Source organism: Desmodus rotundus, chromosome 3, assembly GCF_022682495.2.
Source record: "Desmodus rotundus isolate HL8 chromosome 3, HLdesRot8A.1, whole genome shotgun sequence".
In the NCBI taxonomy this organism is placed as follows: domain Eukaryota; kingdom Metazoa; phylum Chordata; class Mammalia; order Chiroptera; family Phyllostomidae; genus Desmodus; species Desmodus rotundus.
In genome coordinates this window covers 33,302,018-33,323,953 of record NC_071389.1, presented here as the reverse complement: position 1 = coordinate 33,323,953, position 21,936 = coordinate 33,302,018, and the positions used below count along the sequence as shown (strand labels likewise).

Genomic DNA, 21,936 nt, shown 5'->3' with positions numbered 1-21,936 from the left:
GCAAGGCTCTGCCTGGGAGGCACATGAAGAATAAAGGATGGAAGATTCCCTGAAGGAACATAGTCTTCTATTGCTCTGTGGTGTTATTCTTGTTGTAGGGTTGTTGTGATGATTACATCTCCAAGATATCCACGTGGTGATTCTTCAAATCTGGTGTGTTTGGACAAGACCAGTCCCTTGAATGTGCACGAAAAGGACTAAACATGTCCAACATATTCAAACTTGGAAGGACGGATAACTGGATCCTGGAAGCTTGAAGCAACCAGCAGGTCATGCTGATAAACAGATTAAATGGATCCAGAAAACTGTCAGTAAGCCTAAGACTTATTGTCTGAACCAGTCCCATGGGGTAGGAAAAAAGATGGAAAGAAGGATCAAGAAGAAATGAAAACCATGAGTAATGCATACAAAATGTCAGCAGTTTGTGTTCTAGTCTTTGGGGGGCAGGTAAAAATTAGCTAAGAATAAAACACCTGCGCTTGGGAAAACTCAACCAGTTTCATTTCCAGATTATTTTATTTCTGTTCTCAATATCCAAGAAAGCCCCCTCCTGTTATGACACAATCAAACTTCCCAGGATTACCTCTAGCCATCCAAGCCCTTGAACACTACCATGCAGCGGCCACATCACAACACTTGCCTTTTCTCAGCACATCTTGCTCTATCACACCCCCATGCTGCTTCTGGCCTCTGGGGCTTTGCACAGGCTATTCCTTCTACTGCCTCTCATCTCTATGCATACCATCTGGTCCTGCCTCCTTTCTTCCACTAGGTAATTTCTAGTTTTTCTTCATCCTTAATTTAAATGTCATTTCCAGGTTGAATAGAAGGGGAAAAAAACACCATAAGTGAGAAAACAGACAGGTACAGTGGGCCTAAAACCTGGATGGGATCAGTGGTTCAAGGTATAATGGAAGGTTCTACCTGAATGCCACATTTAAGAGTTTGAGAAAAGGAAGGACATCTGATATAGAATGAAATTAACTGTCACTAGGAGCCCAAGCCACCATGCTTAGAGATCCCCACAAAAGCAAGTAGACATAAGAGAAAAAATGCTTCATTACTGACTTGAGGGAGGGGAACATCTGAGATCTGCAGGTGGAAAAATGGCAACAAACTCCAAGTGAAGGGAGAAGGAGAAGATGCTCCAAGAGGTCTTGGGGGGAGAGGCTGGGAAGATGAGTGTAGTGAAGTCTTAGGAGTAGGTCACTGCAGATGCTGATAAAGGAACAGAAATGTAGAGACAGTGACCACAGAGGAAGCTGGTAAACCAGCAGGTCACATTACGCATGTGTTTACAACAGCAGTAGTAGTGCAGTGGAAAGGTACGGGCCACTTTAAAGCTACAAGTAAAACAGCAGACAATGGTTAGGTAATATGATGCGAGGAGACATTAGAGGAGAGGACCTGAAAAAGTGTAAGTAGCAGGACATATTTTATGATTATATTAATAATGATGATAATAATAATCAATTTATGAAAGGCTTACTCAAATACTGAGCACGACCCAATAATATGTGTTAATTCTTTTGGAAAAAAAAGCCTTTGAGGATACCCAGAGAGACATAAGAAAGGGGCAGAACTGAAGCAAGCCATTTGGTATGTGGAAGAATATAGATCCACTGGACTTAGTGACAAGGGTTTAACATGACCTCACCTAATCCATGTACTGGAGAAGCCTAGGGGAGACTCAGGTTGTATTTGTTTGGAACCCAATTACTCTGTCAGATTGAAAGCTTCTGGAGGACAAAGATGGTGCTTCTTGTTCACCACTATATGAAGAGTACCCAGCACTGTGCCTGACACATGGAGGGCACCCCACAGATAGGTGTTGGCAGACTTAATATATGGATGGATGGATGGATGGATGGATGAATGAATGGATGGATAGATAAAAATACCAGCTTAACATATCTGTACCATAAACAAGATAAAAAGCATTTGTCCATGTTTGAACACAAATTTTAAAGGAGCAGAAAAACACCCCTGAATCCAGGCCTGCTGCAGGTGACAGTGGGAAATAAAGGTAGGTGGTCTCAAGAGAAAGGTAAAATTCATCTTTCCCCCACCTCACCATTCCCCTCCTGTTCATTCTCTTACAAATCTCTTTTCTACTCACAGACTTGGACGATTTTAGGTTTCAGAGTTAACAGGCCAGACAAACAAATGATTCTCTGCATCCATTGATTCAATAAACACTTCCTCAGCTAGGCGCATGCCACTAGGAAATGGGCACACAGACAAGCAGAAGACAGGCCAGCAAACATCATTTAAGGTGGGTGTAATATGGTAAGACAGCAGGTTCCTATGAGAATACAGAACAATCATGCCCAACTCAGTTTGGGGAGGTCAGAGGACATGACAAGCACCCCAGATGGTAGAATGGCAAGGGCCAGGGGGATAAGAGGAAGGATGGTCCATACCAGGAGTAGAGGAAGTCAGAAATAACACAAATTATGTTCCTTCTCTCTAGACTCTCAGGGCACCCTGCACACATCTCATTATTGTAGTAAGAGCAAAGATTGAAATGGGCTGCCAATTATCCTTGTTTTCCACACTAGATTATGAGCTCAGTGAGATCGGAGGTTATATTATTTATCCCTGTACTCCCAGAACCCAGCAGAGTTTCTGGGATACAAATGATACTTAATTGAATGAATAAGGACTTTAGCATGAGGAGGTAACATACCATAATGGTTAAGGAAATAATTAAAAGCATTGATACACATTTTGCTGTGAGATCTTCAGCTACTTCTCTGTGCTTCAGTTTCCTCATTTGTAAAATGAGGATAATAATAGTACCTACCTATATCAGTTGTATCCTCCAAGAAGCAGATACTGAGACTGAGTCAGGAATGTAAGAGATATATCAGTTTATTGTGAAAATACAAGGAGGAGAAAGGAGAACTGGAGGGGGATAGCCTCAGACCATGATGTAGATCAGACAAAAGCTTGGCCAACCCAAAGGGGAGTTCTGGAACAAAGACTTCCTATTAGAGAAGTCCCTACACTGGGCAGAAATGGTCAGGCCATAGTATCCCCACTGTGCTCAGTCATTGACTGGGGCTGTCCAGGAAAAGCATGGCTTAAAAGCACTGCAGCTGGAGGCTGTAGTCGAGCTGCACTCCATGCAGATACAGCTGAGTTCTCTCTTGAAGGGAGATCTGAATGGCTACACTACCTAGTGGCTTATGAAGCTTCCATTAGTTTTCACAGATAAAACACTCAAACAGTACCCAGGAGATAGTAGTACTATTAAAGGATTTGATATTACTGTAAATTATCTGTACAACCACATGTAACTTTAAAACTTGAGTCTATATTGGGGATTAAAAATTCAAATGACAACAGGAGCTAGGCAGAAAACGTACAGCATAAATTGACCTGAGTTAGATAAAAGGGAGTAAGGGGGCCATGGTCTCTGTGGCCTACCGGAGAGTGCATTCCCTGCCTAAAGATATTCGAATAAAAAGAACACAAAGAAAATAGCCACTATACAAGCCTAGCTAAGATTCAAACGTTGAAGACTAAATTTGTTTAGAACTTTATGAAAAAAAAACAGAAATTATGCAAAGATCTTCTCCATCACTTTTGATCATTTACAGTTAGGCAGAGTATCACAGGGATCCTGTTTTCCATAATCCATGCTAGTGAACTTGACCTCTTTATATTTTAGGATTGACAGTACAATCTAAAAAGATATCAAGGAATATTGAGGTATTTTTCTGCATGTGGTTATTCAAAGTTTTATTTTTGTGTATAGAAATGGCCTGCTGGGTATTAAACATGGCTTATTTATTTTCTCTCCAACAAGGGAAAAAGATGAAAAATTACCTTCAATGAGGAGTATAAATTATGCTTCAATGCTACAAGACACCCAGGGTATCTGCCCATAGGAATTAAGCAAACAGATTTGTCCAGCAAGTCTCCAAGAAGAGATGGAGTGGGGTGGCTAGGGTTCTGGGCCTGTAACAGTGTGGAAACATGAGCTTGCAGTGCCACACTGTTCTGATGCCTGTTTGAGACTTGGCCTGTGGCAGTGGCAGAGCAGTACTGCAAATGCAATCATGCTGGTGGCAGTACAGTAGTCAGCAGAGGACCCAGTCTATCATTTTTTCAGATGCAGCCTGCCCAGGCCCTCCTCCACAGAGTAACAGCAGGAGACTGTTTCACAAAGCCCTCAGTCACTGCTCTGGATCTTGGTCTGGATCTAGCTGTCCCAAGCAAGTTGCAGCTCTGCTACCAGTGCTGACTTAGCTATGAAGGGCGATACCACTCCTGATTCCTTAGTGGGGCACACTAACATACTCTGACCTGTTGAGGGGGGAAAGGAATGTGGACACACCAATTATACTTAAGTATCATGAAAAGCCATACAGCTTTTATTGAAAGTAATGCTTTTGACATACAAGTTCTGTCTAGAAACAGTCCAGCCATTGTTAATATAAGGAGAATTGTTTGCACGACATCAATGTAACCTGGCAGCCAAGGAGAGAAGACTGGAATGCACATGCATGAACAATGACGACTTCACTATACTAGTCAATGGGGGCAGTAGACACTGTTGAGTGAGTATGTGTACTGTGTGGCTGTGAAATTCAAAATGACTGACTGAGTAGAGCAACAAATCTGCATCAAGTTTTGCATTAAGCTTGAACATTGCTCTGTGGAAACCATTTTGATGATTCAGAAGACCACAGCTAAGGGCAACTGATGATTGGCAGCTTCATCTCGACAACATGCCCACTCATGCATCATGTCTGTTGCAGAGCTTTTTAGTGAAACATCAAATCACCCAGATGACTCAGCCCCCCTACAGCCCAGATTTGGTGCCCTGTGACTTCTGGCTTTTCTGAAAGGGGGGAGATTTCAGACCATTGATGAGATTCAGGAAAATATGATGGGGCAGCTGATGGCAACTAAGAGAACTGTGTGAGGTCCCAAGGTGCCTACTTGGAAGGGGCCTGAGGTGTCATTGTCCTATGTACAATGTTTCTTGTATCTTGTATCTTCTTCAATAAATGTCTCTATTTTTCATATTACATGGCTGGATACCTTCTGGACAGACCTCAAAGAGATATCAGGTGCCTAAATGACAGTCCTTGATGGCACATGAAAAGGTCATACCAATCTCTCTGAACTCTGAAATTCTGGGACCTATATAAAGAGATTTGACAATTCATTCTGTTTTTAATTGCACTGAATGGTATGACAGGCAAACTTCAGGGAACACAATAACTTTTACTTCAGTTTTGCATGACAGGATAATGTTTTTAAGTAATACATTCAGGTGAAATTTACATAACGTAAAATTAACTATTTTCAAGCGAACAATTCAGTGACATTTAGTACATTCACAATGTTGTGCACCCACCACCTCTACGTAGTTCCAAAATAGTTCCATCACTTCAAAGTAAAACCTCTTACTCATTAAGTATTTTTCCCCAATCCTCCCTGCCTACCCTTGACAACTACCTATCTGCCTTCTGACTCTGGACTTATCTATTCTGTATATTTTATATAAATGGAATCATATAGTGTGAACTTTTTTGTGTGTCTGACTTCCTTCACTTAGTATGTTTTAGAGGCTCATCCACATTTTGGCATGTACCAGAATTTCATTCCTTTTCATTGTGGTATGTATATACCACAATTTGTGTATCCATTCATCCACTGATGAACTTTTAAGCTGTAAACATGTTAAATGACAACCAGGGATCCAAATTTAAGTTAAAATCCAATTGTATATGGACTTCTGAATGCAAACAACTCAAATGAGGCAACAGTTGAATAGAAACCACAACACAACTCATTTAAAGGTTTTTTTAAACATCAGTTGTAAAATGGTGTTCATTTCAGAAATCTTATTATAAAATCAAGGAAATATGATGTTTAAGAAGTTGTCAAAAGTATTGAAATTGAGAACAGGCTGACAGTGATCAGAAGGGAGAGGGGAGGGGATAATAGGGGAAAAGGGCAAAGGGTTTACAGGAACAATTATAAAGGACATATGGACAATAACAAGAGGGGGGATGGGGAGGGAGGTGGGGAGGGCTGGGTTGGTGGGGAGGGAAAGGCAGAAAATTGTACTTGAACAACAATAAAAAAATAATAAAAAGTTGTCATAAGGGTAGTGATTTTTGTCATTTTTGCCTATACCATTCTCCATGTCTGCACAAGGCACATATTAGTTACTCAATAAATGTTAGATAATTAGAGAAATCAGGTTGACTGTCTGTACCCTGAGACTAATGCATTTGGTAAGGTAGAGGGATAGATCCAAGATAACTTCTCAAGATTCTTCTGCGTAGGTGCCATTAACTAGGATAATAGGTATAGAAACATGAACACTTGTGATTCACCATTGATTACGATATTGGTTGAGGGTTTGCCATATATGGTCTTTATTATGTTGAGGTACTTTCCTTCTACACTCATTTTATTGAGTATTTTAATTATAAATGGATGTGTATCTTATCAAATGTCTTTCCTGCATCTATTGATAAGGTTATATAATTTTTACTCTTTGTTGTGTTAATGTGGTATATTACATCGATCTATTTGTTTATGTTGAACCATCCGTACGCCCTTGGAATGAACCCCACTTGATCGCGATTATTTTTTTAATGTATTGTTGTATTCAATTTGCTAGTATTTTGTTTAGGATTTTTGAATCTGTATTCATGAGAGATATTGGTCTGTAGTTTTCTTTTTGGGGGTTATCTTTGCCAGGCTTTGGTCTCAGAGTTACGCTGGTCTCATAAAATGTGTCAGGAAGTATTGCCTCTTCTGCAACTTTTTGGAAGAGCTTGAGAAGAATAGTATCAAATCTTCTTTGAATGTTTGGTAGAATTCACTAGTGAAGCCATCTGTTCCTGGACTTTTATTTTTTGGAAGGTTTTTGATGGCTGTTTCAATTTTCTCGCTGTTGATCTGTCTATTTAGATTTTGCAATTCTTCATGATTCAGTCCAGGAAGGTTATATGTTTCTAGGAACTATCCATTTCCTCTAGGTTATTGAATTTGAAGGAATATAGTCTTTTGTAATATTCTAGTAGGATCCTTTGTATATCTGTGATGTCTGTGGTAACTCTTCCTCTTTCATTTCTGACTTTGTTTATATGAGTCTTTTCTTTTTTCCTTAGTAAGTCTAGGCAGGAGTTTGTCAATTCTATTATTCTTTCCAAAGAACCAGATCTTTGTTGTGTTAATTTTTTGTATGGTACTACTCAGCTCTAAGAAAAGATGAAATATTGTCATTTGCAACAACACGGATGACTTTGAGAATATTATGCTAAGAGAAATAAGTCAGGCAGAAAAAGCTAAGAACGGTATGATTTCACTCATATGTGGTATATAAAAGTAAAACTCATAGACACAGATGAAAGTATGGCGATTACCAGAGGGAAGGTGTTATGGAGGTAGTAAAGGGTAAAGGGGGCTAAATATATGATGATGGAAGACAAGTTTACTGTGAGTGGTAGGCACACAATACAATATACAGACCAGGTATCACAGAAATGTACACCTGAAACCTATATGATCTTATTAACCAATATTGCCGCAATAAATTTAATAAAAAAAACCACTTGTGATAATGGAATTATCTCAGAATTGTTAGTTCCATTTTTACTTTTTTTTCTTCAATTTCCATGCTCCTTTTATACAACCCCATGTGAAATAAGGTGAGAGAAAAGTGATAAGGTGGTCTATAAACATAAGGTAATAATGCTGCTACTTACAAACATTTTCACTTTAATATTCTGTGGTTTGGTTTTTCTTCTTATATGTTTCATCCCTGCAGAATGTCACTTCATCCCTTGTATGTCCAATTTTCCATGGTTATGATGAAAGTTAGAGTACTGGCTATCCCAATTTGATTTGGCAATTTATTAAGTCTGTTCTCTGCCTTATGAATTATAGAATGTCTCCTACTGAATTGAACTTACCTAGAAAAGCAGACCATGGTCCACTGTGACTCTGTATGACACTGCTTTGTGGATAGAGGACAGATCATTAAATTTTAGTTTATTATAATCACCTCCCCCCCTTGTAGACTGTGATTCTGCCACAACAAAAGTAAGAATAAAATAATTCAAGCTTACCTTAATTTGGTAAAAATGTTTTGGTACATCTTGTTTCTTGAAATTATTTTATTATAAGAACATTCTAACCTTGCATAATATATACCCCAAAATAGAGCATGCCCGTGAAGGGAAGAGAAATAGTATTTCAACACACAATAAAATTGTTCCATGTATATTAGAGTTTCTTGAGCTCTGTTCTTTTGTCAGATGTCTCCAAACAACATACTAATTTGACTTCAAATTACAATGTAGCATTATGGTTAGTATCATTTTTCCCTCAACAAGTGATAGCCTGAGTGGACAGGGAGAGTTTGTACTACAAAACTCTTCCTTGTAATACAAACTTGGGATCTGACTTCTATTATTACAGTCATGCACCAGGCACTTTCGGCAACACTAGTTCCAATGACCTGAGGAAGGTCTTCTAAACCGCTGCTTCCCAGATGACCCTTTGTCCAGAAACTCACGCTTTGAGATCTAAAAGCTCTTTAATATGACAGATGTAAAGAAAAGATGGCCAACCAATGTTCAGGGGTTAGGAGGAGGAAAATCTGTTCTATAATCGCAGAGCAAGCTAACACAGGTCAACCACAGGTATCCAAATGTTGGATAAGAGACCAAACTTGCACAAGGTCCCACTCAGGCCTCTAGCAGCAAAAGCATGATTCCATTGCACGGACTTTCCATTTAGGAACTCTAGCTGATGGCAGCTCAGAATTTCTGCTTTTTATCTTCCTTGATTCCATCCTCATTCCACCTTTCTGACATTTTAATTTAAATCAGTAAAAACAACTTGAAAACTTTACTTGCAAAGCTTTTGGTTGAAGGAACCTCACACTGAGTCATCTGCTCAATAAACACCTGTGCTTGTTCACTACGGGCAGGGCCCTAGACCAGGCCCCAAGACTCAGGGGATACAATGATGAATAAGACCCAGTTTGTGCTCTCACAAAGTTAGGCTTCTTTCTTCAAGTCTGGCAGCTCTGTCTATGGGGCCCAAAAGGCTTCATGGGATGTTTTCCAACAGAACTTGGACGGGTAAGTGGTTCTCTTGACAGATGATGGGGCTAGGGCCAAAGATGGTGATATTGTAGGTACAGAAAACAGCAAATCAAATAGGCAGAAGCAAATGTGAAGCCTGTTTGGTCAATTGAAAATAATTTAATATTGGAGCAAGTGTGAGATTTCAATGGGAGAAAATGGAGGGCCATGAGTTTAGATATAGCAAGAATAAATATAGATGGAGAATGGCAAACCAATAAACTTAGGCTTCATCCTGTGGATAGCTGGGGAGAGGGAAATGACAGGATCAGATGTCATTTTAGAGACTTTCTGGTGACCAATTGGAGGGGAAGAGACTGGAAAGTAGGACAGAATAAAGAGGATTTTATAGTGGAACAGTAAAGAGATGAAAAAGGGAAATTACACATTATTAACTATTATTAACTATCTCCATCACCATGAGTAACCAAAAGCAAACAGTCTAAATGATTCCTGATTTTGTATCCATATTTCTCTTATGAATATACGACATTTTTAGGTGTTTGTTTGTTTGTTTTATTAATTGTTTGGGGGGGCAGGAAGGAGAATAGTATTTCTTTTTAAAGAGCTCTATTCTTTACAAAAGCCCTTCCATGATTAAGGAAATAACAATCAATAATATCTCATCAGTATGCACCAGATGGGATATATTCCTTTGTGGTATATTCAAAATTGATTATGCCTCTGAGTCACAAAACCAGGATTCAATTCCCTACTCTGTCATTTAATAGATTTCTATGATTGAGCAAAGTGTCTAACTTCTTTAGGTTGTCATCTTTAAAGCTGTGTATCAGTCAGGGTCTCAGTCAAGAAACAGAAGGCACACTCAAAGAATAAAACTGAGTTATATCTAATAAAGAAAACTCATGAAGGGATGATGAAGCACCCTGGACGAACTAGCAATAGTGTTGACCCAGTACCAACCCTTGCTTGAACCCAGAGAGAAGAGAGAGAGAGAGAGAGCGAGAGCTGTAGCTGTAGGATGGATAGATGCTATGGACTAGCCACTGATAATTAGTAGACTAGCAGGAAGAGAGCTCGAGGAAAAAAATACCTGAAACTCATTTTTTTTGCCCTCAAATATGCTGCCAGTGCTGAGATTGGCTGAATACCTCCAGAGGCGAGTTCACTGATGCAGTCTATAAAGGTCAGCTTCCAGGGCTACAGAAAGGATGAGCAAAAGAGTAGAGAGTACATCTAGAGGCAGATGGAAGATACCCAGTCCAAAATGTAATGATGGTTGTCTACCTCTTACACAGATTTTCTGTGAGGGTTAAATGAGACATTATATGTAAAAATACTTTAAAAACTGTAAACAAAATACACAAATATAATAATTATGAGATCATCCTATAAGAAGTAAACAAGAAAGTATAATGCCAATCTATTGTGTGGGTGTCCTGAGATTTATAGAACTCAAACTTTCAAATCAAGAGTATCCCCTATTCTGGATTTTTTCTTTCTGGTTAAAAGTTTCAGTAACAAATGGTTAAGTCTAAGTGAAAAATGGTTTCCCTAGTGGGGTCAATTTGACGATGGTCAGGCAGGACTCAGACGCCTACACATCAGCATCTTCTTGTTACTTTTCTGCTTTTCTCCTTTCCCAGCTCCAATTCTAACCTTTTCCAGCAGCAGAATAACAAAAATTCTAGAAGGCTATTACATTTCTTTTGTGGTTCAGGGCCAGTTCTTATAAATACCAATTCATTTGCCAAAGAACATTCAACAAATATTCGCAAAGTACCTACAACGTGCTTAGTTTAAAAGCTAAGTGTCTATCTACTCAGTGGTGGATAATGAGCCATGACAATATTTCTTCAGCATACAAATTTTACAATCCGATTTATAATTTTTTTCCTTCCTGTTCATTCCTCTCCAGCCATACTGACCTCTTTATTACTCCTCAAACCCCTATAGGTTCACTCTCGCTTCTGATTATTCTCTCTGCTGATTATCTAGCTAGCTACATAGCTAACTTCACTTCCATCAAATACTACCTTCTCAATGTCCACCCTCTTCAAGATTGCAACCCCCAACCAAGCTCCTAATCCCCTCTGTCCTACTCTACTATTCCTCTCGTAGCACTGATAACCTTCTAACATGCTATATAATGCATGTATTTATTATGGTTATTTTTAATACCATTCTTCCCTTGTGCCCCTGTGGACAGGGATGTTTGTTTTGTTCTGATATAACCCAAGCACCTACAACTTAGACTGGCCCATACAAACATGCATGGAATGAATGAATGAATCAATCAATCAACCATTCAACCAGTCCTGTGGAATCATGTCAGTAGGTTCAATGACATCATCAAGTTTTTGTTAATGGAAAACTTAAAAGTTGAAAAAAGAAAGCTATGTTGGCATATTTTAAATCTAATAGCCTCATCTCAACTATAACTTGTTCCAAATGTTTTGCTTGTAGGTGAAAACTCATATAAGTGATGATTAATCCCCATTATAATTAAATGTAAACGCTGCAACATTTCTATTAAAGGAAATATAAGATCAAGCATCAAGCTGGTACTATAGGAAATAAGTGTTTGTAATTAACACACTGCGGATACCTGTAAACTCTGTCACTACACAAATAAAATGTAAAAGTCCCTAAAGCAACTGGGGATTCCATGGCAGCTGCGACGTCAACACCAGCCACTTTGCCAGTTGTTCAGAGGCTGTGTGAATTAGAACAAACTGGTAGTAACACGCATAATGCATTTGGGAGCCATTTTTACACAACATACGTTTAGAGATTTCTTTCTTTTCTGTAGATGAAATATCACGTCCTGATGCATGAACAGGTGGAGCTGAGATGAACTTCAAACTGGTAAGGGGAGTAAACCCTGAAGAGGAGTACCCAGTTCAGGTACACCTCTGCGTAAACTATCACCAGGCTCTGACTGAGTGAACACAGATCCCCTGTGAAGTAAATTTGGACCCAAAAATTTATGGCTGGAATATGTAGAAAATATGCATTGAGGGACTAGTATAATTATTTTGTTGCAGAGATACCTGGAAAGTTCAACAAAAAACTCAAATGATAGAAGTAGGTATGAAGGTATCAAAGAGTAAAATGGTTTCTTTACAGAAACCAAACCTTCCTACTTTCATCACCCAAAGTGCTATAGAGTCAGAAAGATCAGGAAGCCACTGCACAGCCGTCTTTCTTAATCAATGAAGGACATGACTTTTAGTGGGCCCAGTCACACATTCAACTCACCTTGGAGAGTGACCTTAATTCTACTTCAGTTGTAATTAGCCTCACATATAAAAGGTTTGTGTGTGTGTGTGTGTGTGTGTACCTGATGAATATATTTGGGTTTCTCACATCAACCAAGAAATACATTTAGATTCAAATTGAACTGTTCCAAATCAAGAATTAAAATCTGACTTGTTAGTTTTTTACTAAGTATCATGTGCTATGGGCTGAATTGTGTCCCCATAAAATTCATATATTGAGGTCTTAACCTCCAGTACCTCAGAATATGACTGTATATGGGGATAGGTCCTTTAAAGAGGTAGTAATTAAAGTAAAATGAAGTTATACAAGTGGAGAAAAGGGAACCCTAGTATATTGTTGGTGGGAATGTAGACTGATGCAGCCACTTTGGAAAACTGTATGGAATTTCATCAAAAAATTTTTTAATGGAACTGCTTTTTGACACAGCAATTCCACTGCTGGGATTATACCCTAAGAATCCTGAAACACCAATTCAAAAGAACCTATGCACCCCAATGTTCATTGCAACACAATTTACAATAGTCAAATGCTGGAAGCAACCTAAGTGCCCATCAGTAAATGAGTGGATCAAAACACTATGGTACATTTATACAATGGAATACTACACAGCAGAAAGAAAGAAGGAGCCTACCCTGCGAGACAGCATGGATGGAACTGGAGAGCATTATGATAAGTGAAATAAGCCAGGAGGTGAAAGACAAATACCATCTGATCTCACACATAAGTGGAACCTAATCAACAAAACAATCAATCAAGCAAAATATAACCAGAGACATGGAAATAAAGAACAAACTGACAGTAACCAGAGGGGAGTAGGGAGGGAGATAATGGGGAAAAGAAGGGGAAGGGTGGTCCAGGAACATGTATTAAGGACCCATGGGCAAAGCCAAAGGGGGAGGGTAGGATTGAGGGTGGGAGGTGAGGATGGGTGGGGCAGGGGAAAGTGGTAGTGGGAAAAATGGAGACAACTGTACTTGAACAACAATTTAAAAAAAAGTGGGACCTAATCCAGTATGACTGGTGTTTTTATACAAAGAGATTAGGACACAGAAACACAGAGAAAAGACCATGTGAAGACAAAGTTAGCCATGTACCTGACGAAGAAAATATGCATATATGCAGAGGGATTTCTGAAAGTAAATCACTAGATTATGCAGAATTAGACTAGTATATCAATTCCCACCTCCCAAAAGATACAGACTTACACATTTGGAGGTTAATTTTTTCAATTAATTTTGAGAAGTAATAAAATGCACGTATCTTAAGGGTTCAGTTTGATGAGTTTTGACAAAGTGATAAACCCTGTAGTCAACACCCCAATCAAGATATAGTATTATATTTCAATCACCCCAGAGAGTTCCCTTGTGCCTCTTTGCAGTCAATCTCTCTCTCCAACTATAGGCACTTATTTTTAAGCAGATATAATAGCAGTAATGGTAATGACTATTATTTATGGATGGTTAACATGAGTATTTACTGAATGCCCACATACCAGGCACTGTACATGCACAACATTCCATTTAATTTCCATGTCAAAGGTTGGCACTATCCCCATTGGTCTCTTTGGAATAAAGGAGGGAATTAGGGGAGGACCAAGAAATTAATTATGCATGCAAAGTCATATACCAACTGAGTGGTGGGATCAGACCTGTACCAAGAATATCTGAATTAGCTCTGGCTGGTGTGGCTCAGTGGATTGAGTGCCGGCCATCAAACCAAAGGGTCACTAGTTTGATTCCCAGTCAGGGCACATGCCCGCGTTGCAGGCCAGGTCCCTGGTAGGGGGTGTGCAAGAGGCAACCACACATTGATGTTTCTCTCCATCTCTTTCTCCCTCTTTTCCCTCTCTCTAAAAATAAAATCTTTTTACTAATACAAATAAAATCTTTTTAAAAATACAAATATTCTTATTAGAATCCCTCATGTGAAACTGTATCACCTATACACAAATGCTAATGAGTTTCCTGTTAATTCGAAAAACACACTAGTAATGGAATTATTGAGGGCACCAGCTCAAACTCACAGCCCCACCTCTATTACAAACATAACCAAGTATCATATATTTTAACAAGCAAGCAAAGGTTTCAGAGGCTAACACTAGTGGAAATAAAGGGGATTACTTACAAGTTCTACAACTGCATGGGAATCCCTCATGTATTTCTAGACCACTTGCGGGGGGCAATCCTCTTTATAAGTGTGTGGGTCACAACCCCATTAGCCCCACAACAGAGTTAGTGCTTTGGAAAGTGAAGGAAGGAGTCCAACCACCCACTTGCTCTTGGTCAACCACAGGGCGACGGTCCACCACACCCAGGAGCCACAGGCTACGAACAGCACTGCACTGTCAATGTCTTAGAGAAGCCACGAGGAAAATATCTGTATTGAACCTTTTCATTCCTAGTTACATTAATTTTATTCAGTGTTTTAAACTCAACCCACTCACATTTACAAAACACTTCACACAGACTACTTCCCTCATGAATGGAGCTCCATTCACATCTCACTTAAAACATCAAACATTCTGAAATGACTGAGGTTAACGTTTGTTCAGTGTCATTTGCAAGTATTATAAGAAACTAGGCACACAAATGCAGGAGGGTAATGTAAAACAGCCTCTTTAAGAGGTTCTATTAAAATAAAGCAGCTAGGTAAGGAGCACAGGTAGGCTTTCAGGAACCCACAGGGCTGGTGCCAAACTGTTTTGTGGAGGTGGGTGTTTGATTCCCCATAGGAAAGATATTATAATTGCCACCCTTGAGTAGTACCAGTTTACACCTTGGGAATCAATATGACTCATTTCCCCCCAAACTGGAGTTGTTTTCTAACCCTGGGGTCTCCCTAAATCCCTTAACGAATTTATTTGGGCGGGGGGGGGGGGGTGCGGAATTCTCGCGCTTTTAGGACGAATTCGTCTCCCGCAGGTTCAAGACTTCAAGATGTGTTCACCGAATCCCAAACGCTTGACAATCCCCAGCCCAAAGAGAGGCAACAATTACAACACAAATACACCCTCCACAACATCTGAGCCTCCTTTTATTCCTCCGCTGAACAAGAGCATCGCTTAGTACAAAAGAAGCGTCCTCCTAATGACCTCTAGAACTACCCCAAGGTGCAGGTCCACAGCGGGCTCCAATGCAGGAAAAGCCCTGGAGGCTGGTGCTTCTCCACACTTGGCGGTAGTCACGCGAAGCCCCCAGAGGGTCCGCGCACACCCGCCCAGCACCCTGGGACCCCGCTCGCTCCAAGCCGCCTGGACTTTTTGGCGCCACCGGAGAGTTCAGCAAAGCCACTCCGAAGATGGCTCAGGAAAGGCGCACAGGGGAGTGGCACGAGGCTGTGGCTCCTCCGGGATGCAGGGTTGGGGCGAGGAGGGGCACGCGCCTCCCAAGTTTCGGTTGTCTCTCTGGGGCCCCCGGAAGTCTGGGAGGCCGGGGATGGAGTGACGGGCCGGAGACGCCAGACGGGCAGCCGAGAGTCCCCCGCTGCCCGGTGGGGGGGGGGCTGGGGTGGCCCCAGAGGCGCCGGGGGGCGACCCCCTCCTACAAGGGCCCACTCCGTGTCCCTGGGGGTCGAGGTGGCGGGGCTGGGGGACCAGAACAACACAGTCGCGGCCACGTGGCCGCGTGGCCGCCAACGCCCGTGACAGCAGGTGGGCGGGGCTTTGCGGGCGCCGGGATCCGCTACCTGGTTCTTGAGGCGCATCGTCTCGGCGGAGTGGTCCGGCTCGAGGTGGTGGAGGCTGGGCCTGGCGTGGCAGGCGGGAGAAGGTCTACGAAGTCGCAGCGCGTTACCAGGCTTTCTGGTTTGCCGGCTGGCAGCCTCAGCTCAGCGCGGTAGCTTCGCCACCCCCACCGTTGTCACCGCCGCCTCCAGGGGGCGCCTGCGCAGGGGCGGAGGGCTTATCCCTAAGAGTCAAGTTCCGTCGTGGCCCTGGCGCCTAGCTCTGGGCTTGGCATCAATCAAGTCGTGCTCCAAAAGTTGAATGAATCAATCTCCCGTTTCTCCAATACTGCTACCTGTGCTTAAATTTTAAGTGAAGTAAAATTCTTTGCAGTTCAGGTCTACCAACACCATTTGGACAAATGTTCCGGCAAAAACACACCCTGAGGTTTTACAAACATGACCAATTTGGAACCCTTAGAATAAATCTTACCTTCTGGGCAAAGGAGCGTTAGGAAGGTGATCTGTTCCCAGCAGAGTGTGTGGGCACCTTAATTATTAAGTGGATCCTTCAAGCCATGTCTGGCCAGTTGATTGGTGTCTAAGATATGTTCAAAGTGAAAAATGAAGACAAAGATTGACATCGCTAAACCCCAAACAAAATGACCAAAACTTTGTGCACTGTGATTTCAAGTAAAAACGTTTCAGTTACTCTGTGGCCTCCTAAACCAGGGAACTATTAGTCCACTGCTGGGTAATATGATGTTCATTTAAAATAAGAAAGGGGTTTCCTTGGCCTTGCTGATAAAACTTCCACTCTCAGGGCTCAGAAATTCTCAGATACTTGGGTTGTTGAGAATGCCCATTACTGCCTAAAGAAAATCTACCTTTACTAAAAATATAGGAGCCTGACCAGTGTGGCTCAGTTGGTTGGGTGTCCTCCTGCAAAGCGAAAGATTGTGGTTCCACTGGGTCAGGGTGCATGCCTAGTTTGCAGGTTGGGTCACTGGTTGGGGCACATTCAAGAGGCAACCAATGGATGTTATTCTCTAATGTTTCTCTCTCTCTCTCTCTCTTCCCCTCCCTCTCCCCCTTCCCTTCCCCCTCTCTAAAAATAAGTTTTAAAAAATACAGGAAATGAAGATTTTCCTGGGTTGAAGTAAACTGACTTAGCATCATAGTGTTAAAATGGAAATATTGAAGCAGTCATTTTATTTGATGCCTCTTTATAAGTGAAGGCTTTGAAGTACAGAGATGACCTGCCCCATGTCACAAGAGAATCAAGAGGTAAAATTGTAAAAGTTCTCCTGATCCTTGGTGTATTTCTTTACTTCACAGTTCTTGGGATGCTGAAGTTTTCCCTGTTTTTAGGACTTCATCTGTTCAGACCTTCAAACTGACCCAAATAAACTAAAGAGGAAGACAAGGTAGTAAAAGGATTTGGAAAGACACAAATATAAAAATGACTATTAGTTATTGAGCACCTATCATGTGTACTTTCCATGGAATATCCCATTTAATTCAAGAATTAAATTATTTCATTCTCAGTGCGCCCTTAAAATTGAACAATCCCTAATGGCTAAAAGAGCTGTTTTTCCCACCGTGTTCTTCGACCATGTAACACAAAAGAGTTTTGTTCCTGGGCACAAGGGGATATACCCACTCAAAATTCTGCTAATTCATATCCTTTGACCCTGCAGTTCCACTTTTATAAATTTGTCTGAAGGAAATAATCATTAATGTGTTCAAAGACTTGACTCTGTGTTGATTGGCTGCAGTGTTCTTTGCAATGTGGAAAAATTGTTGTCTTTAATAGTCAGCAAAGGAGACTGATCATCTGTACAATGAAATATTCTACAGACATTAAGAGTGATGTAGCCAATGAATATCAACATGGAAAGATATTCACAATATATTTCAAAGTGAGAAAAGCAGGTCACAAATTGTATCTCAGAATAATCCTGTGTTTGAAAGTGTAACAGTGATTATTTTGAAAGGTGGGATGATGAGTGATTTTTATGCTTTCCTCTTTTGCTTTTCTGTATTTTTAAAAATGTCAACAGTAAATATTATTTTGGAATTAAAACAAAGTTTGTTTTAATGTATCTCTATCTCTGATTATTATCAAAGCACCTACAATGAGCAAAGCACTGTGGCAAGGTCTAGAAATCAAGAATTCAGTGCAGTTTCACACAGCAAAGAACAAAGTCTTAACCACTGTACTTAGGATATTAATTGGAGGTGGGTTCCAAATCTTAGCTCTGCCCTCTTAAAGGTATGCCACCTTGAACAAGTTATTTAAGTTTCTAAGCCTAAAAACAGTAATGATAATAATAACTAACATTTATTAAGAGTTTTTACATTGTTCTGGGTACTGTACTAGGTAGGCACTCTGTATACAGTCTCATAACCACAGCTAATGAGAAAATTGAGGGTTAAATTAAAGGAAGTTAAATAACTTGCCCATTTACACAGCTAGATAAATACATCATAGTGTGATTGTGAAGATTAAATGTAAGACATCACTTACAGCACTTAGCCTAACAGTTTAGATGCCAGATAGATAGATAAGATAGATACACTTCACACAGGTTAGTTTTAATAACTTAGGCATAACCCTTATAGCAAGTTTTGCTCTATCTTATTACTCAAATCACCTCTCCAAGGAATCTAATTTGGCTATTTCCTGTATTCAGTAAGAACATGGGCTCTAAAGCTTGCTTTGGCTTGCATCTCAGCACTACCAATTATTAGCTATGTAATCTTGGGTGAGTTACTTAACTCCTTTGTGCCGCAGTTGTTGTTGTTTGTTTGTTTTTGTCTGTATGATGGGCATAATATTAGAACTGATTTCATGGCGGTTGTGTTGAGTATTAAATGAGTTAACACAGAGAAAGAAATAACAGTGCCTAGTATACTTAGAATTTTAAAAGATGATTATACATTTTACAAATTTTAAGTTCTATTTTACACTAATATAAGGGTTTTAGTACACATTCCTTTTATTGAGATCTGAACATACTGTTATTAATGCCCCCAAAATTATGTAAGTGTACAATCTGTCAGAATTTATAGTAGGGAGCTCCCTCCACTTAAAAGGAACTCACATCACATTTACATGTGCTTATGCTATGAAAACAGAGGTCAATCAATACACAAGATATACAATTATACTAATTCTTTCTGTCTTAACTTTAACAAAGTCAGTTCACCCAGGAATTCTATAAAGAAAAGGATGGGGCATATTTAGGACCTTATATTGTCACATATTCTCTGGATTTATAAGGTCTTTTAAAAATAATTGAAAAATTCCAAAGATAAAAATAATATATGTTCAATTTTATGATTAAATATGTTAAGGTAATTCTACTTATGAAAAATCTTATAAATAGAGCAAATTACCTAAGATTAAGAAACATGCTATAGGCAAAAAAAAAAAAAAAGTTTCTCTTCAATTGAAGATATATTTTAGGCCAATACACACACATATACAAGTATTCTGGAATTATGTTAAATTATCCAAAGTACAGTGTTAATTTATATTAAATTTCTTTCCAATACAAACCATAAATAGAATCTGTGATAATTTTACAATTACAAGTCATATTGTGGCTCTAGGATAGTCAACTTCATGTAACAAAGCAATTAGTAACAGTATAGAAACTTACTTTCTTCTTTGAAAGGCAATTCCTGTATTGAGTAATGCTGTTTTTCTTTAAAAGTCCTGAATCTTCACACAAAGGCGTTACAAGCTCATTGTGCACCTTAATTATAATGGCACCTGTGTTTCTTTGTTTATCTGGTTGGTTGGACCTGAGGATTTGATTTGTTACACTCCTCCCTTGTCCCGCCCTATTTCCATCTTAATGAGAAACACCTTAACAATAGCATCTGTACCGGATCCAAGGCTCAAATAATGACTGGGAAGGACTGGAGCTATTAGTTATTTTGGGGAGCACTTGTTGCTTAACCTTCAGGTAAAAGATTAATATTCACAGTTAGTAAGCATCAACTTACAGAATATATAAATTTTAAAACATGCAAGAGGTTTCAGAGCATGAGACCCTACCCTCACCTTCCACCCCCACCCCCTCTCCCCCACTTCCCACCACTCCTTCTCCTCCCTGGGGAGGCAGTGTGGTATTAGGTAGAGTCAGATTAATCCCACCTCTGTCATTCAGGAGCCCTGTGATCTTGAATTCTCTGAGCCTCAGTTTCTGTATAATAGAGATGATAATGATACTGCATACGTTGTTATGAAGATGACTTTTAATGTTAATGGAAAAAGTGTGTAGAGGAATCACCTAATGCAAGTTGCTTCTCTTTCCCCTCCCTCTGCATTGGGAACATTCAAAAAGGGTCCAACTATGCACATCAATAAAAGAATAGGCATGTGTGAAGGTATGGATATTTGAGAAATTTTGGAATTTGATGTAAGATAGAAAATGCATCTATTGTCTTCATCATCAACATCTCCCAAAAAGGAAGGAAAGAATTCATTCATTCAACAGGTATTCATTGAGCACCTACTACAACCACGAGGTCTAGGGCCTATGCTAATCACTGGCAATAGAGTTGTCTTTTGTCCTTGAGAAGACCACACAGCCTGAGCAGACAGAGATGAGGAAATGACAGATAGGGACAATACAGTATAACGCAGTGTAATAAGAACTAAAATAAAGAGAATCACCAGGGACTGTGAGAGCACAGAGTAAGGGGAACAAAAGCAGCCTGGAAGAAAAGAGGAAGGTGAGAGGGAGGGTTTGGAAGATTTCTGGAAAAAATAATTCTAGGATTGGGTTTTGAAGAACAAGTAGGAGTTAGAAGGTGAAAGACTGAGCATAGAATCTTCATAGAGGTACCTTTTTAAAAAGACCCACTCTACATAACTGTGAAGTAAATTGTGTATTCCATTGTCGGAATGAGGCTACATTGTAATGTCATTGACTGTTACGAATATAACAGAATTTGTACATTTTCTACTGTTTCATCACATGAGATTTTAATGAGAACAATGAATAAGTGCTGTTTTCGAGAAAGTCCATGAGCATATGTTCAGAAACATCTGATTAGAGCCTTTGCTCTAACAGTTTCAACTATTCTTAGTTGCTCTTTAACAGTTGCAGTTTACACTTAATAGATTGGATAATTAATTGCTCAGTAGTAGAAAATAACTCAGCAACTCATGACATGCAGGGAACGATAAGATGAAGAGTACTTGGTGTTCATGTAGGTTTTAATGCTGCAAAGGACCTTAGCCATCATTGATATCCTCCTCGTTTAACTGACAAGGAGTAGAAGTTAGGACCAGAGAAGCTCAGTGATCTGTGCAAGTTCACACCGCTAGTGAGAAGCAGATCCAGGAATAAACAGTTCTCTGGGCTCTCTGACCATCACTCTTACCATTGGCAACGGCTACCATTTACTGGTCATTTCCAGCATGCTTATGTGATAACTAAAATCTGCCAGTATTGTTTCATTTTACTAACACTTCTAGTCTAACACGTATGCCTGAATCCTTTTAGAATGGAGCAGGGAATAAATAATTTTAAAAAGTAAATATATGTTGGGTAGATACCAGTGAGTGAAGAAATAGTGTTCATATAGAGCTTATTTGATTAGCTAATGTGTTTCTTTCAAAGCTAAGTTTAGTTTTATACACATCTTTTGGATTTGTTTCTAAGATTCTCCTCTAGTAGTTTGATTTAATTCAGTTCAATTTGACAAATATTTATTGAGTCCTTGTGAGGGGAAAGGTGAATCTTTCTTTTCTGTTGCATTTGCTCTGGATGTCAGGCTTCAAGAGAGGCTGTGTCATTCCAGGAAAGCGTACAAGCTTCCGAGTCAAGCCTTCAAATCCCAGCTCTACAGCTAACTGTTTCAGAAATCTGGGGGAAGTTATCTA

The 21,936-nt window shown here is 39.8% G+C and overlaps 1 protein-coding gene across 5 annotated transcripts in view; it reads right to left on the bottom strand.

The window, feature by feature from the left end:
• Window positions 1-19,784, bottom strand: part of ELAVL4 (ELAV like RNA binding protein 4) — a 154,195-nt gene extending 134,411 nt beyond the window's left edge. Inside the window, exons 1-3 of one of the 5 annotated variants that reach the window (XM_053919914.1) lie at window positions 19,700-19,776; window positions 16,525-16,632; window positions 16,056-16,392 (exon numbers count right to left, since the gene is read on the bottom strand). In XM_053919914.1, the coding sequence (XP_053775889.1) occupies window positions 16,056-16,073 (18 nt within the window). In that variant the 5' untranslated portion in view covers window positions 16,074-16,392; window positions 16,525-16,632; window positions 19,700-19,776. Of the gene's footprint in view, window positions 1-16,055; window positions 16,437-16,524; window positions 16,633-19,699 lie in introns of those variants that run through there. The other 4 variants (XM_053919916.1, XM_045204319.2, XM_045204321.2 and 1 more) reach the window with 4 other exon arrangements.
• Between the last annotated feature and the right edge of the window lie 2,152 nt (window positions 19,785-21,936).